At 43.1% G+C, this 21,613-nt stretch overlaps 1 protein-coding gene and 1 long non-coding RNA gene across 3 annotated transcripts in view; one reads left to right on the top strand and one right to left on the bottom strand.

Moving 5' to 3' along the window:
• The window catches only part of SLC9A7 (solute carrier family 9 member A7), a 77,235-nt gene extending 70,174 nt beyond the window's left edge, over window positions 1-7,061 (bottom strand). For both annotated transcript variants that reach the window (XM_065677593.1, XM_065677594.1), the window contains exon 1: window positions 6,425-7,061. In XM_065677593.1, the coding sequence (XP_065533665.1) occupies window positions 6,425-6,683 (259 nt within the window). In that variant the 5' untranslated portion in view covers window positions 6,684-7,061. The remainder of the gene's footprint in view (window positions 1-6,424) is intronic.
• LOC136013556 (uncharacterized) lies at window positions 5,784-7,350 on the top strand. Its single transcript, XR_010612283.1, has 2 exons — window positions 5,784-6,489; window positions 7,046-7,350. It is a non-coding gene; the product is annotated as an uncharacterized LOC136013556 (long non-coding RNA).
• The last annotated feature ends 14,263 nt before the right edge of the window (window positions 7,351-21,613 follow it).

Genomic DNA, 21,613 nt, shown 5'->3' with positions numbered 1-21,613 from the left:
GGTTTGTGAAGACAGAGGACAAAGAGGAATGCAGCTAGCTGAACCATGACACTTTTCTGTCACAGGGAATGTAACCTTCCTATCACTGCTTCCAGAGCTATCTCTGTGCGCTGTGGGAAACCATCCCAGTTTGGAGACAAAGAGAGTCCCCTGAGAAGGGAGAGTCTGGGCCACACCAAGCCAGAATCAAGGCTTACGCCTGTCTCCAGTTGTGCTGGGAGCATACACAACAGAAGTCTAGAGTTCCAGCTCTGTTAGTGAGCCCACGCAGTGATTTAGAAAGGTGTTTCACAGGTTTCAGTCCTGCACCTAAATGCTTCCCAGAATCGGCTGTACAGATGAAGCAGAGGCACCTCCTGCTGTGCACATAATTGCTTTGAGTGAAGGTGATTTCAGTGTTAAAATGCTCTAGTCTTTCTATAGCACAGGAATTGAGAAAGGTCTATAAAAGACACACTGCAAGAGAAGGCACAGCCAGAATCACTTCAGTCCACCACAGCTTGTTTTAATTGAATATTGGAAAGAACAGTATCTGAATTGTTCATTTTGTTTTGCATAAAGTATAAACCAATGCAGGATTGTGAAACCCAGAGATAAAATTACACACAAGTTGCTACATAGATTTTCACTACCATAGCCAAGGGAGCACTCCCTACTACCATTCTGTGATCATCTATAAAACAAAGGCCTAAGTAACCAAGCAGAAAGGAGACAGCTAAAAATATAGACCCAACCTGTCGCATCCACCTCCTCCCAAAACCACACAGCCCCAGTGATACAGTAGAGCAGCACTGAGATGGGGACACCTTCAGCACCTAACAAGCAGCTTGGGGCATCCTGTGGGACTTGATAGCTTTTATACACTCCCTCACCATCCTTTTGCCAGTTTTCTCACCTACACCAGGAGCAGAAGCTACTATAATAGCTACAGACACCCTGCATCTACAGGGGAGCTCAGTCCTTGGGTTGTTTCAGGAAGACTCATTGGAAGACCTGTTTTGAGATATATTTTTATTGCAAGGTAACAAAGATAAATTGGAAAAGTTTCAAAAAATCTTCAGAAGTGGACTAAGGAAAGCTTCAAGCACCTACAGATCCTAGACAAGAGCAATGCTAACCTGTCATGCACTGCAGGACCACCTTACTGTCTGAAAACAAGCTTGTGCACCAGACATCAGGTTACCTACCCACAGTTCAGCACACTCCAACCAACACAGCCCATCACTGAGCACACACACAGGACAGCAAGGCAGGCAGATGTGAGCTCTGCAATTTTACACAACTGGCATCTGTTAGTGATAACTTTCTAATTCAGATAAGAATTACAGTACATGCAAAGGAATCCCTTCCCCTTAAGCCTCACCCTGGTTTCTACAACCACATGGTGTTGTAGAGCAGTACCAGCTTTAACAGCCACTTGTGTCGTATAGAGGAAACCCAGGCTTGCCATTTCTCTCTCCTTTGGATCATGCTGGTTATCAGAAGAATATTCTGGTGCCGATTTGATAGAACATTTTATGAAGCTGAATTTAACAAACAAAAATGAACTCATTTAACTTATTGCTATTAAAACCTCTGTCCTACCTCAAAGAACCCAACACACCACCCAAAAAAAAAAAAAATTATGAAAAATCAAAACATCAAAACAAAACAAAAAACCCCAAAGCCACATACAACCAAAAACCCCCTCAAAAATCACTTCTGTGCTCTGAGGACTACAGCTGAATCATATAGCTCAAATATTACACTTCAAAGACATTTCAGAAATATTAGCCATTTCTAAACTACTCAGCTATCCACCTGAAGAATAAATCTGACAACAGATTAACAGGTTAACAACAGATCCACAGCATTTTTGCTAAAATCTCTCACAAGATAAAATAAGCTCTATCCGGTTACAGACCACAAAGAAAGCTTACAGATGAGATTTGCAGTACAATTAAAATGCACTGAGCAGCCAACAAGCTGCGCAAGACTCATGTGAAAGCCCATGAAAGAATATCCAGGAAGAACAAGCAGGTTGCAAGAGAAAGGGTGATGTTCTCAAAACTAGGTGCTGAGAGTTATGCTTCTAAATCTATTATTAGAAGGCTTGTGTGAAAGTGGCTTATTAAATACCAACATTGCCATTATTTTGATGGCTGTGGGAGATGTGTCAGGTCATCTCTAGCATGTGTAGAGACTAAAATTGTAACAGACAGTGCTGCAGCCACATGATCTAAAAATAGGCCTTTTCTGTATCTACTCTGTGGATACAGAAACTTAGACTGATACTGAGTATTTCTGAACAAAAGAGATATTTTCATCCTAAAGGTTTACCTAATCTCTCATTTATGATCCACAAAAGGTAATAGAAGTTTTACATGCCTTTTCATATATTGTTTTTCCCCCTCCACACCAAAGTCCAATTTTGCTTTTACTTTTACCTGCAGCACTAGTACGTGTGGCCTCCAGACGGTTCCAGAACACCACCACAGTTGAGAAGGTACCTGGTAGGACTGACATCCAAATTACTGCTTTTGAAAGGGACAGACTAATTGCCTAATGGGAGCGGTATCACTGGATCTGCTGGCACACATCTACTGATCCAGATTGCTGCTTCTTAAAGAGCAGGGCACTGGGAACCCGCCATCACTTCCCATCTTTAAGCTCTTCCCAGAGTTCTTGAGGTGCCCAGTCCACATCCTTTGGTGCCCTACCAGATGAGGATGCTCCTAAGAGAGTGAAGAAACCTGCCAAACACAGGGTCACTGTATACCTCTGTTGAACCTCTTCAGGTAAAACACAGCTCAGAACGCTTTCTCCTTGGGACTCAGATCAGCACAAAGACAAGGAGCATCATGATCACTATCACAAACTGGAATACATGTGTCAGCAAAGTCTCAATTCCTTAATTGCTCTGTTATGGGTTGGTTGTTTGGGGTTTTTTAATTGCTCCATAATGACTTACATTAGTAACACTGTTGCTGGAGCAGCTGTACAACATTTGCAAGTATTTAACTTTCATAGAAGCAACCCCCTTGTTACAGTTTCAAGACCAGATTCAATTGTATTTAGCACTTTATAAGACAAGCGCCTCTTACGAAATGACCTGTGGGCGATCATAGTGCAATGCTATGGTGCATATTTATTTTCAGATCCGTACTGCACCCGAACCTGCAGCTTTCACCAGAAGGTATTTTAAGACATTCAAAAAAGTTAGGCTCCTTCCACTTTCACATACACAACTGTCAGATCTATCATGCACGGCTGAAGTTTTCATATAGCTTCATCACAAACAAGATTAAGTTGCACATCACCAAAAAAAAGGGGGGGGGAGGGGGTGAGGAGGGGAGAAACAGGGCTGCAAGTCATTAAACACCCATATAAGCTCTGTGTTAGTTCACATCTCAACAGACGTTTCCAGAGAAAGATATTTAGCACATCAGAATAACACAGACAGACAAGCAGCGACTGTCTGTTGAAGAACAGTGACAACACAGGAAATAAGAAACAGGGAAAGACTACATAATGATTTTAATGATGCTTTAATCTTCAATCAAAGAAGCTAGCACAATGAAGTTATATACAACACAGCAAATCTGGATGCTGGTTAAAGCCTCGACTTCTGGAAGCAGTTTCTCTTCTCACTGTTTTAAGCCAGTGTTGTGCTACCTGATGCCTACTGTAGTCTCGTTGAAAGAGGTCTCGTTGCACATTAAATTAATCATGGCTAGATAAAAAGAAGCCCAACTCCATCATCTCTTCTTAAAGAGCAAAAGGAACTAGCAACCATCAAGACCCGCAGCTGTAACTAGCTCAAGTCAAATGTGTATTTCATCCAATACTATCATCCAAACATTCATCACTTTGAGACCAACAGTTTGAGGGGGTTTAGGTGCAGCAAGCCAGTTTTTTCCAGGTCATGGTCTCCATAATAAAAACTAATCAGCACTGAAGTGCTGACTGACTTCTCCTCTAAATGAAAGCCACTTATTTGGGTAGCACCGGAAACCACTGTGATAGAAACACTTCAATTTTTCTGTTAAAAAGATGAATGCAAGTGGTACAAGTGCTGTAAGTCTTGACCATATGAAAATTACCTAGTGTGCAAAATTCGGAGCCTGCACCATTAACATATTATTAAATACATCCTTTGGAGAGCACCTAGACACCCAGAACTGGTTTGGGTGTTTGGGGGGGGGGGGGTTTGGATTTTTTGAGTGTGCTCTTTTTTTTGTTTGTTTGGGTTTTTTTTGTTGGCTGGTTGGTTTTTTTGTTTGTTTGTTTTGCGTGTGTGTTTTTATGACCACAAACTCTGGTTGAAATGCTGCCTAATGATTTTGTGTTTAAGTCAGACTGACCAAGCACATGCCTCTTAAATACACACATAGCTAAAAACACACACACAAAACAATCACACACACACACCCCCCCCCCCAAAAAAAAGTGCGTTTTTCAGATATCAAGTTATCAGCAAAACAGAAACCCATCTCAGTTCTGTCACTGTCCTTAAAGTGACAAGGAAGAAGAGAAGCTTTTATTTGAAGAATGAAACCTGGTTATCAGAAACATAACAGAAAGTTATTATGACACTTGCAATGTCCTTTTCTTTGCTCTAAAGGAAGTCTGCAAAACGCTTAAGTGTAACTGGGCCTCAGCAGAGCTTTACTGACTAGAAGGTTAACTGTGTGAGAAAGGAACTGAACTCACTAAACACGTTTCTTCAGATGTTTGCCACAACACAGCAAGAGTCAGTTTGGGAGATCATGTATTTTGGTAGACTAGGGGGACTCATTTAGAAGATGAGTGTATTGTGGAATAATCTATGAAAAGAAAATGATTCATGCAAGGGTACACCAAGAATATGCAATGGTTAGAGACAGTCCTTCTTTTCAGCAGTGCTGCCTATGGCAGAAATGGCTACTGCATAGCAACTTTCCTAATACACCATTTCAGCACTTGTATGTTAAATTGGGAATCTAGCACCCATTTCATGGATCAGGAACTGGATATTAGAGTAAACTAATTTGAGTTTCATGAGAGGCAGAAGTTCTCCAGTTGAACAGCTTCTTATTTCCCACAGAGCTCATCAAAACACATACCCAAATGCCCTCAGTGCCCTGCTACTTGTATTGTATACATTAGCACTCCAACATACACAGGATTTCCACCATAAACTAAACCACCTAATGGTCATAGAACAGAGGTGAACTTTCTGAAGGTGACAACACCAGCATAGTATCTAAACAACATCTTCAATAAAACCTTACCCCATCTCTTCCTGTCAGCACACATACAGTTAACCTACCCCCTCCTGAGCACTACTCAGCTGCTAGTCACTACCATGCTAGTGTAGAACTTACTTATATGCCTAATTGTTAATTTGCCAGTTTTCAGCAACAAGCATATGTGAAAGACACAGCAATGCAGCAAGGAGATCAGTGACTAAGAGCAAATTGGGATGGTTTAAGAGAAGCATCAGCAGAGGAAAATTCCACTGCTTTGCAAGCAATCATATAGCTCTCAAGATCAGTAGTACTCATCAGGGAGGAAACAGTTCTCTTTTCCCCTCCCCTCGAGTGCTGAATTTCTCATCCGTAGTTACCCTCAATATGTTTATCCCGACCAGCACCGGGTAGGTGTTTCACACCATTCATCAGGAACCGACTCAGCTCATAAAGAAGAAATGCCCTCGGTACTACAGTCATAGCCAATCACCCGCAGACAAATCAGTTTTTAAACGGGCGGCTGCTCCTCATCGCAACCGTTTACGCTGCGTAGCAAGCTGCACACAGAATACAACTGTGCGCGTTCGCAGCGGAGCGAGGCTCACCTGCCGTCCTCTGCGCCAGCCATCAACAGCACCGGCGCAGAGCCCCGCTCCTCCAAACCATCACCTCCGCAGCCGCTTCTGCTGAGGAATTTAGTTTCCCTTTAGAGAGGGAGCTGGAGAGGACAAACTCGATTCAGTACAGTCCTTACTGCACCAGGTGGGCTTAGGGCGAGCTGCGGGCGCTGCCTAGGGTGTCTGGTACCACTGCGGTCAGCCGGTACCCAGCCAACTCAGGCCACCCGTGACAGCGGCATGACAGCAGTCAGGCAAACCCCGCAACAACGGAGTTTAAACACGCTCTTTGCACACGGGAAAGGCTCCGGTGGGGTGACGGCAGCCGGGAGCTGATGGGCTGCCCCCCCCCAGGGCGCGGCCTACCCCTGCGCTGCCTCCCGCCAGCCGCGATGGGGGCGCGGGGCCGCAGCCCTCCTGCCCCTCGACTGGGTTCTGCGAGGGCGCAGCCGAGCACAGGGCCCCGCCGCCGCCGGCGCCCCTGCCGGCACCTGCGGGGTGACGCCGGCCCTCAGGGAGCCGGCTGCCCGGGGGAAGGGGGGGAGAGGAGCGCGGCTGAGGCGCCGGCTGCGCTGGCCGAGGCGCGGCGGGACTCACCGTAGATCATGGCCAGGCCGGTCTCATGGAGGAAGCGGACGCGGCGGTGCTTGAAGAGCCAGATGGTAAGGATGGTGAGAGTGAGGAGCAGGATGAAGGTGAGGAGGCTCACGCTGTCCTGCCGGTGGCTCTCCTCCGCCTCCTTCTCGGTGGCGAGCTCCTCCATGGCGCTGCTGCTCCGCTCCGCAGCCCGCAGCCCACCGGCTGCTAACAGAACAAGCAGGAGCATGGACAGCCGGCGGCGCAGGGGCACAGCCATGGCCGCAGGCTGCTGCGGCTCCCCGTTCCCCACCCGCCGCGGCGCCCGGCGGGCACTGCCCACTGCCCGGCCGGCGGCGGAGGGAGGAAAGGAGGGAGAGGCCCCAGCACGCAAGATCCCGCCTGCCACCGCCTCCCCTGGCCCCTTAAAGGCGCAGCCCCAGCAGCGGTGGCCTCTGTCGGGGAGTACGGGCTCATCTGCCGGAAGGATGCGGTGTTCCCCCTGCTCTGGGCTCTGCCCCGTGGAAGTGAAGCGGTGGGAGGTCCCGCGGTGGGTGAGAAGGGCCTCGTCCAGTCCCACCCCGGAGCTGGTTTCGTTTCGGGAATCTCAGGTGCTCTTCCCGGTCTCCCTTTATCCTACAGCGAGCCGGTGCGCAGCGGCTGCACAGATGCGGCGTTGGATGGAAATCATCAGCCTGAAGCCCGCCCGGCCCGGGTCCGAGCTGGGCCGGGAGCTGCGGGTCTCAGTGGGACCTGGGAGGGGACTAACGCAGGCACCGGTCGCGCTGGGTCTCTACGAATTGGCAGACGTTCTCCCCCGAGAGCGAGAATGTTCTCGTTAGAGTCACCAGAGCGCTTTCCCACCTAGGCTTTTTTTTTATTTTTCCTCCTTCTTCCCAGCGTTTTTCAGTCGGAATTTATTTGCTATTAAAAAAGCCCAAAACATGTGTCTTAAAATCATCTCTGGTTGCGGGGGGAAAGAAAAGAAGAAAAGTCACTTTCTGTTTCTTGCAAACAAGCCAGAATCGGAACTTTCTTCATTAGCTTTTCCCTTTACTGAATGCAACATTTTCATTATTTTATTTTTACCGGTAAGACCAGGGAATTCTGAGTAATGGAAGTGTCTGGTTCTTGAGAAAGGCTTTAAAACTCCTGTTCATGCGGGTTTTTACCATCAGCAGCAGCAGGAGTGTTCTTTGCCTTTGCCTGCCAGAGAAATCCCCTCCCAGTTCCCAGCAGTGGCGTGAGCAGCGCTGACCTTCCCGCTTCTGTGACATTTCTCCCAGAACTGTTATTTTCAGTCGCAACTTCCAACATATACTTTAGCCATTACTTTGCATAAGAAGAAAGCAGAATGTGTTTGGCCACGTGTTTAATTAGTTATATGGCAGATGCTATCTCCTTCAGTGCTGTCTTCTTTCTCACTATTGCTGCCTGACCCTTTCTGAAGGTATTTATTGGCGTGGTCTAGTTACAAGAGTATCTCTTTCAGACTTTCTCTTCTGCTAGTGGATCTGGAATTGTCTCTTGTCACACATACGTTTGCTTAGGAGACTCCTTTTTGGAAACATTTCAAGATGACAGCTACTAAATCCACATTTTTATTTATATGCAGTCCTTTTAAACATGGTATTTATGCAAATTCCTCAACAACCCTCAAAATCTGCTATAATTGTCTGCAATTACCTTTAAACGTTTGATTGTGCAGGGCTAAAAGTTTACATTGGTAGTACCATCATTTGTAAACCTCTTGGAGATGAAAAGTAGTAATTTGCCCTGAAGACCTAGCTCTTGAATCTATGTGAACCATTAAAAATTCCTGCCTCAAGATTGCCTTATATTAGCTCTCACATTTATAGTATAATGAGAGCATTATACCACCAGATCTTTATGGTGTATCTTCAGGATATACAACCTACATACCATATAATGCATATCTTTAGGATATACAACCTGCAGGCCTCACAGCAAACTACAGGTATGCAGTGCAGCGCTAAGTATGTGTAATGCTGATAAAGTTGTAAAATAAAAAGCAGCTTGGCAGTAACGGGCTCTTCCCTGGTTTTATTGTGTGCTGCATAGTGCTGGGTAAAATCACTAAGTGTATGGTGGTTCTTTTTAGAAACACAATTTCCATGTGTATTGTCCTTTCATCTACCTCTCAGCTGAGATGCAGTCAAGGTCTTAAGTTACTTTCTGCAAAGTCTTCCACCAGTAACCTCTGATTTAGTCTTCAACATTCGCACAGTTCACTGTGCTGTGCCTGTTGCTCTCCAGCAACAGTGAGAAATATCCAGGCAATTCTTTCAATAGTTAAGCAAAACAACCCAGCATTACTTATTTTTACTTTGTTATTTTTATTTTTTCTTGCTGATCTATACCGTTTATGGAGAAAAGCATTCATCTATAGTTTCACGTGTTAGTGCTACCATCAAGCTTTAAACCTCTTCATTCATACTTTTTAGTGCTTTCACTGCTGCCTTGCCCTTGTAGTCTGCACAGGCACCACCTTAACCTAGGAACACTTCCACTGAAATCAATACTTCAGTAGGAACCATCCCAAAATCTTCTTCCTTAATAAATAAATAAATAAATAAATAAATAAATCCTTTCACCATTGTTGTGCACAAAATTGGGCACAACATATCCTTACTTTGGACTATGTGGATGTAACTGAAATGCATACACAAACTGGTGATGGGAGTATAATCATTTCTGTCCATCTAGGGCATCAAAGTTTAACAGTGATGCTCAACTGTTCTGTCTTAACGTGCTGTTGCCAGGGAATTTGGTATGCACAGTGTGTTTGATTCACACAGGCAAAATTTTGCTGCCTCTTTAACACTCATGGATCAGTACCACGTTGTATGGATAGTTTAACTCATTTAAGCAGGATCACCTGAAGCATGTGAGATCAAATAAGAAAAAGCTAACAATTCGAGCTTGGCTCTACATCACTGTGAGCCGGGCTGCATCCTTGTAAGCGAGCTGTGTTCGCACAGCCCAGTTCCTTACAGCGGTGCAGCTAGCAGATTGCTGTGGCATTTTCAGTCCACTAGGACCATCAGTGATTTCACCTCCAGGGGTAGCTCCGTTACTGTAATAGCCCTGCCGTTAGTTTGTGCTCTGAACTTTTTCCCCCAGCCTCCACCTGCTTTCCCAAGCTGTTCTGCACTAAACCTCCTTCATGTTCTCTACAGGTGGGACCCAGATGTTACCTTTGCCTAGCAGCCACCACATATGTTGCAGAAGTCAGCCTGGCTGCTGAGCAAAACTATCGTTTTGTTCTGTTCCTGCTTTCCTCCCATTTGCTATTTTTCATCTGGTTGCAGGCAGCAGTCTTTGATCCACTCACTGTTTGAAAGGGCACGCTTGAGACGGAAACAATGAGGTGTGCTCAGGGAGATGGAAGGCAATGTCCAAGTGGGATCACAACAGAGCTATCAAAGGCTTAAAACTAAAGCTATGAGATGGCACTGAAACAGAGCAAAGGACAGAAGTTAGCCATTCAACAGAGTTCAGCCACACCTGGAGGGATGCAGGAGGGTTTTGGTAGTAAATGCTAATAAACATGTGCATTTGCATAGAGTTGATGGTTGACTCACAGGATTGACTCACACTAGTCTGATCAACACACCACAGAGAAAGATATGGATCAGCCCACCCCATTCCTTTTGCCTACCAGCCTTCTCTTACTAAAAAGTTAATCCTGCCAGAACCACCATCAAATAGTCTGCTCAGCATTTTTATAATTGCCTTTGTTAGGGAAGCCATCGTTATCACACGAGCTGATACATACCTGAGGTTTATTCTTATTCCCAGAGCTGAATAATGTCATGTGAGGCAAATCCGAGGTCCTATTTTCAAGCCCTGCTCTGCCTCTGAGCTATTGGCAATAACACTGTCCATGCCTCGTCAGTAACACTGAAGAGCTTGCACTCTATCAAGACCTTTTCTGTATCACACATGTCTGTTGAGACTGGCCCTTTGTGCTGATGCAAGCAACGGTTTTGAGATTTTCATTGACTTAACATGCCATTGTAGGACTGGTTCTGATAGGGAAAGACCTCACAGCTGCTTGTGTTTATAACAGACTTGAAAATCAAGCAAATCCTTATCTCAATACATGGCATGTTTATGCAGCTTCCCTTACATGCTCAAATTTTCTAGCACATTAATCTGGAATGCAGTAGCAAGTTGATTAGAAGACAGGCCAGCCTTGCACAGCAGCTAGCATGTCAGCTGCTCTCCTTACTATCTCCCTTTCTTTCTCCTTCCTTCGCTTTTAAGCCAAAATGTCCCATCATTGTGCTTTAAAATGGCAATCCTTTCTGAACTGATAGCCAGATTCCAGCAATAGTGGAATCATCTTGTAGGCTACCCTCCCATGTTCATGTAAGATAGCCCTACACCCTGGGATCCCACAAAACACGCTCTGTTGCAGATGTGAGTTTAAAGACAACTAAGTCTTCTGCAGTAAAATTATGAAGGACATGTAATATTTTTACTGTAAAAACAAATTTGCTTGAATCTCCAATTTGTTGGAAGTGCCAGCAATTGTGACATATTTCTCTGTTAGTACCAGTTCTGCAGAGGTGTCGTATATCCAAGAAAATCTCAGAGGTTCCATTTTCCATCACTGCAAACGCAGAAGTCAACAGTAGCCATTCTGCTAGACATGAGTCTGGCTAGAGTAGAAGTAAAAGCTGCTCTGCGCTATTTGCAAGGTGCAAAAGTCACTTGCTGAGCAGCCACATCTTACAGCTTTTATGTCATGGTAAACCTTCAAAGTGTCTGAGAGGGATATGACTAGAAATGTTACCTGCGGAAGGGTGCTCTGCCATCTCCCTCATACCCAAACATATTGCTTTCCCTTTCTAGCTTTATGTGATAGCAGGAAGTGACATTCTACAAGGGACAAAGAAGGTTTTCCCTTATTCCTCAGAAGGTGGCAGTTCATTACTCTTTGCAGGTGCAAATTGTGGTTATGAATTTCAATGTTATGATTGCTCAAAGAAGCAGCTAAGTGATCACTGTTCTCACCACTCATCACTCCCCACCACATTCACCATAAATATTTAAACAAGTGAATAACTGAGTGCCGCTGCTCAATTTGTGCCAGAAGAATCTGAACAAGTTCTGAGCAAGTGAGCCTCGGTTGAGGGACTTGAATTATAATTTGACCTCCTGCACAAGATAAATCTTGTCTAGCTTTTTGAGGAGTATGTGAACATCGTTTGAAACTGAAGTCATGCACACGGGTGCTCTGTCACGGTCAGCTCTCAGGTGGTCACTAGCAGAAAGTGCCTATGGAAGGTTTCTTTGAACGTAGTTCTAAAGTACAAAAGAGGAAAGATTGGGAAAAATGTGGATACAGTGCTGTGGCATCAAATTTCTTATAAAATATTTATATTCTATATTTTCGCAATTATTCCAAGTCTTTTGACAAAGCTTTCCTGGAAAAGACTGCAGATCTCTTCTTGATAGAGTAACAGAAAGTCAAAAGGATGTTTGATTGAATCTTGATTACACTCAATACATTATTCCTGTAGGCATTGCATAGCCTACAAAGTGAATCATTATAAGTAAAGTTATGCTAAGTGTCTGGCTTTATCTGAATTAGGTAGCCCTGAGGCATGGCTAGATATATGAAAGAAAAAGGTTAAATCTATCTTGATAGTGTCTGGAAGTAACTATTTTTGCTTTCACTTGGGGAAAAAAAAAAAAAAAACCAGGAAACTTCTATTTTCCTCTACAGGAAAACAAATCTCTCCTACAAATATTAGATCCTAAAGCATACACAGAGAAGGAGGCTTGGATGATAAATGGCTCCCATCATGCTGAACACTGCTCCATAGCTTTGAAAGAAGCCTAGTGGTTTATCAAGAAGGTGTAACTTGCCTGCCATATTTCCATAGACATTTCTTATGCTGAAAGAGCTGAATAATTGCCAATATATTAATAAAGTCAGTTTGTATAATCTAAGCAATCTCCTGCATAGATAATAAATAATTTATGAAGAGAGTGAAAATATCAGTTAACTGGCCAGTAACCACAGGACGGATGAGGTTGGAAGGGACCTCTGGGGGTCATCTGGTCCAACTCCCCTTCTCAAGCAGGGCCACCTACAGACAGCTACCGAGGACCATGTCCAAGTGACTTTTAAACATCTTCAGCAACGGAGACTCCACGGTCTCCATTGGGCAGCCTGTGCCAGTGCTCAGTCATCCCCACGGTGAAAAAGGTTTCCTGATGTTCAAAGGGCACCTCCTGTGTTTCAGTTTTTGCCCTTTGCCCCTGGTCCTACCACCCAGCATCACCGAAAAGAGCCTGGCTTTGTCCTCTTTAGACCTTCCCTTCAGGTATTTCTATACAATGATGAGATTATCACTGTGTGATAAAATGAGATTAGATTATCAATGATGAGATTATGAATGTAATATCTAGTTCAGTAACAATACTTGTCTCCAGAGTTTTCCAGACTGGCAAAAGTCTAGGAGAATGGTCTATCAAAAGGATGCGAACAGTAATTGTAAATTCTTATTACAGTGGAAACTAAATAACTGATTGACTGTTACCGCTCTCATTTTGCCAGATCTGCCAAATTGTGTACAAAATTTGGAGACATGTTTTTCAAATGGCTACATAAACTGCCAGTTCCCCACAACTTGGGAGAACCCTAATCAGGGGGGCAGAAGGGGCTGCCTAGCTGAAAGGTGGGAATCAGACAACAGTGCAGAATAAAGCAGATGATGTCAGTGCTGCGAGCTGGTTGTTTTTTTAATAAGAATAAGCAAACTTAGGCTGGTGAGGGCAGTGTTGTTGGACAATCTTCAGCTGCTGATGGACCCTGGCTAATACCAGTAGCACACTCTAAGGGAAAACAGGCTGGGTCCAACAGTTGAGCCCACTCACAACAGATCTGCATTTCATGGAAAAATTATGATAGTAGGACTGGTGCAAGTTGTGACAGGATGTGAAGTCTGACTGGTCTCTAAAAGCATGCCTGTTCCAGGTGGAGCTGGATGTAGGTGGTACAGATAAGGGTACTGGCCAAAGGCAAAGAGGAGAAAGACACCAAAAGGCTTGTAATCAAAAGATAGAGAGCAGTTGTCAGCTGCTTCGAGATACAATCAATAGTATCTCAAGCTGTACCTCCAAGATACAAAAAGTCCAAGGCAGATACATTAGTGTAATCAGCATCATGGTAGTCAGGTCAAACAGAAGCCACCACTCGTGGTGTTGTAATGAAAGATTTGATGTTATACTGTACTGTCTTTCACTGTTTGTTCCTTATTTTAGTGGATAAGACAGTTAATTTTATAAAGCAGGCTTTTCATGCTAATATTATTTGCATACTTCCAATTCCTCATCCTTCCCCACTTGTGTACTATTCAAGATAAAATCCCAAGCTTGGGCAACAGAATAGATGGGGCAATTTATTGTGGCGTGGTTATTTACACGTGTACAAAGTGGGGACATCTAGAGGCCAAAGCAGTGCCTGGCGCTACAGTCAGTACAAATACATCCACTAGTTGTGGAGTATTAGAGCATTTTTCAAAAGCGGCTTAGATAATAAGTACATTGCATGACCTCTAGTGGTATTAAGCCCAAGGCACTGTCAAAGTTACTCATACCGTTCCGATATGACTGGGGAAATGCCAAGGTTAAAGAGGAACCATCACACATGTGCTAGCTCTATGCTGCTGTACCCCACCATACTGCCGGCGCTACTGCAGCCCAAATTTTGTCCCACTGACAGAATAAGATTGAGAAAAGTTTTTAATTCAGTAGAAATACCAAAGAGGAGAGCAAATGTGTTGCAATGATGTTTTTATTGGTAATTGATAACACATGATCATTAATCTTTCCTGCTATTGTGGTTTAATCCATCATAAAAGTGGTAAAAGTGGGTAAAAATGAGAAAACTCATGTGTTGAGATAAAGACAGTTTAAGAGGTAAAGCAAAAGCCATGCACATATGAAGGCAAAATAAGAAATTCATTCGCTGATCCCCATGGGCAGGCAGGTGTTTAGTTGTCCACAGGAAACCAGGGGTCTTCATCACACATGTTACTTGGGAAGACAAACACCATCATTCCAAATGCCCCCCTTCCTTCTTCTTCCTCCAGTTTTATGTGCTGAGACTCATGTCATGGAATATCCCTTGGGTCAGTTGGGGTCAGCTGTCCCAGCTGTGCCCCCTCCTAAATCCTTGTGCACCCTCAGCCTACTCGTTGATGGGGTGAGGAGCAGAAAGGGCCTTGACTCTGTGTAAGAGCTGCTCAGCAGTAATGGAAACATCCCTGTGTCCTCAACACTGTTTCCAGTGAAAATCCAAGTTATAGCTCTACACCATGAAGGAATGAACACTACCCCAGCCAAAACCAGCACACCTGCTATTGTCTTCATGTAGACAAAAAAACACCCCAGCAACACCAGTGCAAGAAAGGACATAGTGAGAACTGGGACATAAAATTGTCAGTCTTCTCTGAAGTGACTTAGAAAGTCAAAGAGGAGTTAACATTTTCTGTTAATATCAGCAAAAGACTGATGTTCTCTTTCCCTGGGTTTGTGAGCCCTATTCCCTTGAAGAGGTGAAGCTGTCATTGCTGACAATCCCCCTAGAGGGTCCAAGGTCCCAACAGCAGGAGAAGCAGGCTGCCTGCTGCCTGGGATACTGACTGTGGTAGCAGGGAGAGGTAGGACCAGGGCTTCCAGAAAGAAGTCACTGGCAGAGATGATGTGGAAATGGCAACAAACAGGACAACAGAAAGCATTGAGCATGACTGTGTGATTATGAAACCTGTCTTTCCCACAGGACTGGTAGGAGCTGACCGGTGTCTCATAGGGAGTTGCTGGTGCAGGCTCTTGGCAGGACAGCCAGCCGGTTGCAGGACACCCTGAGACAGACAGGTTTCCCATCAGTGGAAAGTATGTCAGTTCCCTGCCACAACTGAGCGATATCCATAGGCATTTTGGCCAAGTGCAATTGCTCTTGTTTTATTATTATTATTTTTTACATCTATTTGTATTATTTTTACATAATTGCTCATTATGTAAAATATACTCAGTTTTTGTTTTATCTGTTTGGTTTGGTTTCTCTCACAGTCTGGGGTTTGGGACCTTTCTTTAGTGCACTTCTTTTACATTCATGACACCTGGCTGTATTTTTGATGTTCCCTAATTGTTTGATTGTCATTTTCTATTCTTTGTTCTTTAGTCCTTTGGTGTGTAAATAGCTGTGAAATAGAGAGAGGAACTTCAAAGCAAATTATTTTAAAATGAAATAATTTTAAACAAGCAATATAAAAAATTGACCACAATCCAGTTCAATCCATGAAATTAACATTGTGTTTGCCTTATCTTACAAATGTATTTAAATTGGAGCCTCTTTTTGTATGCCTGAATAAGATTTGTAATGGATTTCTTTCAGGATGTGATCCAGGGTTATTTACTCAGTATATTTATCTAAATAAAAATCTCACCTTCATAATTAACATGAATATAATTTAGCCGGTTGCTTGAAGCTGATTTGCTGTAGCAGGCACCTCTTTAATGTGTGTAAGGTAATCTGGTTTAGTCGCTTTCCAGATGTAAGCCCTTTCTGGCATGGAGTATGGTTTCATTTATGCAAAGCACCTATAACATGAAGAGAACTGCTGTAAATAATCAATGATAAACAGTTCTGCATGAAAAAGTGTGATTTACCTAAAACAGCTTTGGAAGGTCAGTTTTAAACAGCTGAAGTTTTGATGTCTGTCTATTGTGTTCACCACTCTTTGTTGACTTTATAGCTAACAGAGAAAAACAGACAGTTGAGATAGGTTGGGCTAACTACTGTCCAAAAGTGCTTATCTGAGATGACTTGCCATCTCAGAGCTTTTTTTTCCGCTGCCTACAAAGAGATTGCTTTAGGTGACAAACTCAGAGTTATATATCTAACTAGCAGACCTCCTGTGCTAGGGCTAAGGGAACTTACCCTCAGATCCAGTTTGTTTGCTAGCAGTAAACCCTAGTGAGTGCTGTGAACTCAAAAAAAGAAGGGACTTTTTGATAGTTTGCCTGCACCGAAGACGTGCAGCCACTTACAAAAGCAGAGGAGAGAGAGATTTTTCCTTTTCTGATTAAAACCAGAGACAATTAATAGACTGTTCTGCTGGGGGCACATCTCCTTCTGAATAGGTCTGAACAGAGTAAAGCAAGAGTCCCAAAGTGAGCCATCATTATGCATTTTGGGTCCTTTTTATTTATTTGGCTTTGTCCCGATGCCTCTCTCACTGAAAAATTTTTAGAGAGGTTACTGCAGTTTGAAGAACTCCTGAGTTCCTGGAAAAAGAGGGACTGAAATGAGTCAAAACAGCACAGGGTTGAATGAGAAGAGACTTCATTTGCCTTAACTCAAAGACATTTCCCATTTTCACATTGCTCACCAGCCAGCACTGCTCCAGAGTCTCATGACATGGCTGTGATTCCCTTCTTTTTACATGCAAGTCAAGATTGATTTGCCTGAACTGTATGTAGGCTGTATGGACTGTACTTACCCCTGTACATGATCATGGAATTCCTTTGGGATTTCACCTTACAGTATTAAAATCTGTATTTCTATCTGTCTGGCCTCAGAGGAAGGTTTGTCCACATGTCAGGTTTGACTAATTCATACTTCCTTCTGGTGAATTGGTCTGTTTTGCAAGAGAATATGTCTTTCATTCCACCCCAGTTCCTCTCTGTCTGACCATTTTAACTGACTTCTAACCTGAACATTTTTGCTCCTTCACTACAAATTACATTATTTGAAAACCAGCCTTAGCACAGTGAGTCTTCCTAACATGCAAGCAAGCTTTTGAGTTTAAACTCTCATGAATAATAATTACTTCTTTATTATTTTCTTTCATCTGCTGTTTCTGCAGAATCCCTTGCTATTTTATGTTATCAACAGTTTAACTAATTGGTTCCTCAGAGTCTTACAGTGACAGCAGTATTTCCAAAACCAGTGTCTAGAATGTTTATTGCACATTCTGCTGAAAAACAGAAAGAGAAAAGGCAAAACAAATGGAATCCTGTGTTTGTTCGCTTTAACAGCAAGAGGGTTTTACAGTTAACACTGAATATTTAAATGAGTAGTTTAGATATGATTCACTAGCTCATTAAGATGCTGATGAAGTCTGATAAAAATCTTGACCTGTGTGGGGATTGTTCAGTTACAGTGTAATTCCCTGAAGTTAATGTAGGCAGAATCCATCACTGCTGCAGCCCTTGATTCCACCAAGGACCAGGTAGGTGTTGTCTCCTACATTTTTGTTGGAGATCCCGCTTTTCTCACTTTTTGCCAGTCTCCCTGGGAGCACCAGGAAGCTGTTGTTCTCACCCACAAGGACAATGTACATGGCAGGTTGTCACTATAGATAAAGCCATCCCACAAAATCAATGTTAAGAGCTTGAAACTGGAAGAGGACTGTGCCACAATGTAAAACAGGACTTCAGATGATGGACAAATCCTGATGAATTGTGCAATAGCAAGTTAACACGTTGCTACCTCCAACTACCTGTTTGTGATGGTCTGCTGCAGCCGAATGAAGAGGACAGTGTCTACCCCAGGCCTCAGCAATTCCTCTCCCATGCCACAGCAGCAGCTCAAACTAATGGTGAAAGAGGGTTGATACTGTGTTGGACGCTAAGCAAGGTAAAAAACCAAACAAAACCTGTATCCTTCTACAGTCAAAAAGTTATCTAGGCTCTAAAATTGGTAAGGTAATACGAACAAACAAACTTTACTCAGTGAGGGTTTGTCTTTCCTTTTCCTTTTTCTGTGACAGAGCAAAACTTTCTAAGAGCCCACCTTCGGAACAGTGCTCCACCGAGCACTCGAAGTACTAGAGATCTGGATGTACCAGAAACAAATGCTGGCAGATTATCTTGTCAACTTTAACGAGGATACAAAGGGAACTGGAGTGCCTCTTTAGAAGAAAACAAGTCCTGTAAACTTAGGGAAGAAAGTAAGGGCTGCTGGGCTATGATGCAGGAAGCCATTAAAGCTCATCTCAGTCTTAACTATGTGCCTAACTCTTTGCTCTTGCTGAAATCCCACTGAAATCTGTAGGTTTTAGCACGTTCATATATGCCTTGCTGAATCAGCACTGTAGCTTGTTAACTGAATTACTTCACTCTTAAACATAAACTGCAAAAGATACACTCCATAAACTTCACTGTCATTACCTTGCATTTCCATTTAACATTAAACTGAAGAAGCTGTCTGCCTCAGCTAGAGGCTCAGGTGGAACATCAGCGTTTCTGCAAACTGGCTGTTGGGCAACACCCTGGTTGTGGCAGCTGTCTTCATATCACCAAAAAGGATCTGGGATATAGACTCTTGTGTAAGATCTATGAACCTGTAATTGCTAAACAAGAATGTGCTTTACAGACAAAAACTTAATTGTGCTCCATTTGAGTAAGTGCACTCACTACACTAGCAGCCCTTAAGCAGATTGTGATCCTCTCAGCCACGGAATTTCTTCCACAGAGATGGCTTGTGGCAAATTTCAGAATTAATCTGGGGTTTATATCGTACGTTATGCTGTCTATTATGCTAATATTAGGATATATACTTGAATTATACAGGATAAAATATATTATAACCTACTTTCAAATGATTCTTTCATTTATTTGGCCAAAAATATTTAATTTATGTCTTTTTAAAATTATTGAACTATTTAGATTTTCAGGAAAGAAAAAAAACCTTCTGAAAAGACTTGCAGTTCTGTGCAGTGTCTTTTAAGAATCATTTTAAATAGTGTGCTCTCTGTCTGTGTCTCATGTACTGCATAGAACTCTGCTCGTCTTTGCCCCAAGCACCAGCAACAGAAAAGGGTGTGTGGACATGATGTAACTTCTTACAGGGAAGTTGATTTATAGTGGGAATATGTGGAAGGTCATTTCTGAACAAAGCAAATGTGAACTATTCAGTTTCACTGTTTGTGCTTTTCCTTGTCATACAGTGCAAGTTCACAGTAACTTGCGACACATGCACACTTATCCATTGTTCCCACTTAAATACTCCCAGTGTTAAAGCTGTAGATCACACTTAATAGACTCTGTGCTGAGAACAGCTACCAAAAAAAGCATTCCCTTGCTGACCAACAGTAGTATGGTTCACCAAATTTAGTGGTGACCAGGGCTAAGATGCTGGAAAGCCATATATTGCTTGAAAAACAGGAGGACATTAGTCCAAAATCACCAACAGCAATGCAAAATAGATTCTAATACATTTTATCACAAAAATAGCCATATTATTTGTTCTATCTGGTCTCAAACTCCAGACTAGCTTATGTTGGTCTTCAGTCTGGCAAAACTCTTCAGCACTAGAGAATCTGCTAGAGACATCAAAAAAAAAAAAGCAAGCACGATCCCAGAGTGTGTGATGAATGCTGTGTGAAAATGCTGTTCAATACATTTGTCATCTGCCTCTGCAAACAGAGTGTCTGTGTGAGACTCAAACGTGCAGATGTCTAACTGAAATGGTTGGGTTTTGCATTCATCAGTTCCCCAACACATTTTACCACATCTGTATGTTTATGCTGTGCCACTGCATAGGCGGCTGGAAATTTAAGTAAGCAGCTGGAGACAAGTGAAGCTTTCTGTAACAGTTCTGCCTTAAATGTGTATCAGAACATAGTCTCAGAGAGTGAACCCAGCAGCGAAGTATCCTTCCCTTCCTTTCTGTTGAATACTATCTAGGGAAGTATGCCCCAAGAAGCTGTGAATGCCCCATCCTCAGTAGTGGTCAAGGCCAGGCTGGACGAGGCTTTGAGCAACCTGGTCTAGTGGAACATGTTCCTGCCTGTGGTAGGGTTGCTGGAACTAGATAATCTCTGAGGTCCTTTCCAACCCAAACCACTCTATGATCATTCTATGATCTGTGATCAATCTATGAATTACCACTGTCCAGTGTAATTTGCATCATCTGTAATTCACAATTTTGTATGAGTATAGGTGAATCTAATCTTAACTAGGAGTCCTTTTCAAAGCTTTATACCAGTTCTAGGTAAGTCACCAGGATCTCAAGTTCAGGATTTATAACCATTCCTGATACAAAACATGAAATGAGCTTTCAGAAAATATTTACATTCTTTTGTGGTTTTGATTTTCATTTCTTAGAAGTGATATTTTCAAGACCTTCTCTGTAAAACAAAAGGATTGAAAAACTGCTTTAAACAAGACAGCCTTCAGGTTTTGTCACAAATATGTGATTTCAAGGGCTTTAAGGGACATGCACAGAAAACAGTGGATCTCATTAAGAAGAAGGTTGTGAAAGTTTGGCTTTGTGTGTTTTGGCAGGCACTCAACAGCACAGAGCAAACCTGATTCTGCCCTGGTTTAGAAGAGCAGATGTGCACACAGTGAGCTCTTGCCTCCTTACACTATCTGCTCGGCACTTGAGCAGACTTCCAGGTACTGATGGTTACTGAGAACATCTCCCTCCCTGTGCCTTTGGGGGGATGCACAAGCGTGTCAAACGAGAGAAGGAGGAAAGGGAGTTAGGACCTTCTTCCCTGCAGGGAAGGAGGCATTACAAAGCTGTGTGGGGATAAGAGCCAGCTCATACCGTGACACAACTCATGCACACACTTTGCCCAAATGCTTGTGAGAGACTTTTCTCCTGCTGGAAGAGAATCACTGCCCTCCTGGGAAGGACAGCAGAGGTCTGAAATATATATATGCCTTTGTGAGCTGCATATGACCAGAAGGTACAGATACAGCAAGCCTCTTCCACTAAATCCTTTAGAATATATCCTTTATAATGAAAATGTTTTATTTTTCAGTTACCTAGAAACTATTGTCTGGGGATCACAAAGCTCTGTATTAGACCGTAATTAGGTATGTTTCACAACATCCCCACGAGGTAAATCACTAATTACAGCAGTTTGTTGAAATTAAAGTAAGTGGTTGGTAGTGACTACGCAATCTTGTATTATTACACTTCAGGCTATGATTGTATCAAATCTCAGAAGCCAAGAGGGTTGGGTCTGGCTGGCAGAAAAATAGAGAATGAAAGACTGAAGTAGGCATTTGCAATTTTTTAAGAAGTCATGTGCTTACAAATCACAAGTCATGTTAATTTGGTCTGGAATAAATATCCTGGTGCTTTGGTGCCAGGAGAAACCCCGGAGCTTGAGAGGCTGTATTGTGACAGACTGTCCTGGGTTCAGCAGT

Source organism: Lathamus discolor, chromosome 4, assembly GCF_037157495.1.
Source record: "Lathamus discolor isolate bLatDis1 chromosome 4, bLatDis1.hap1, whole genome shotgun sequence".
Lineage (NCBI taxonomy): Eukaryota > Metazoa > Chordata > Aves > Psittaciformes > Psittacidae > Lathamus > Lathamus discolor.
The sequence above is the reverse complement of the archived record's forward strand: the minus strand, read 5'-3'. Positions and strand labels throughout refer to the sequence as shown.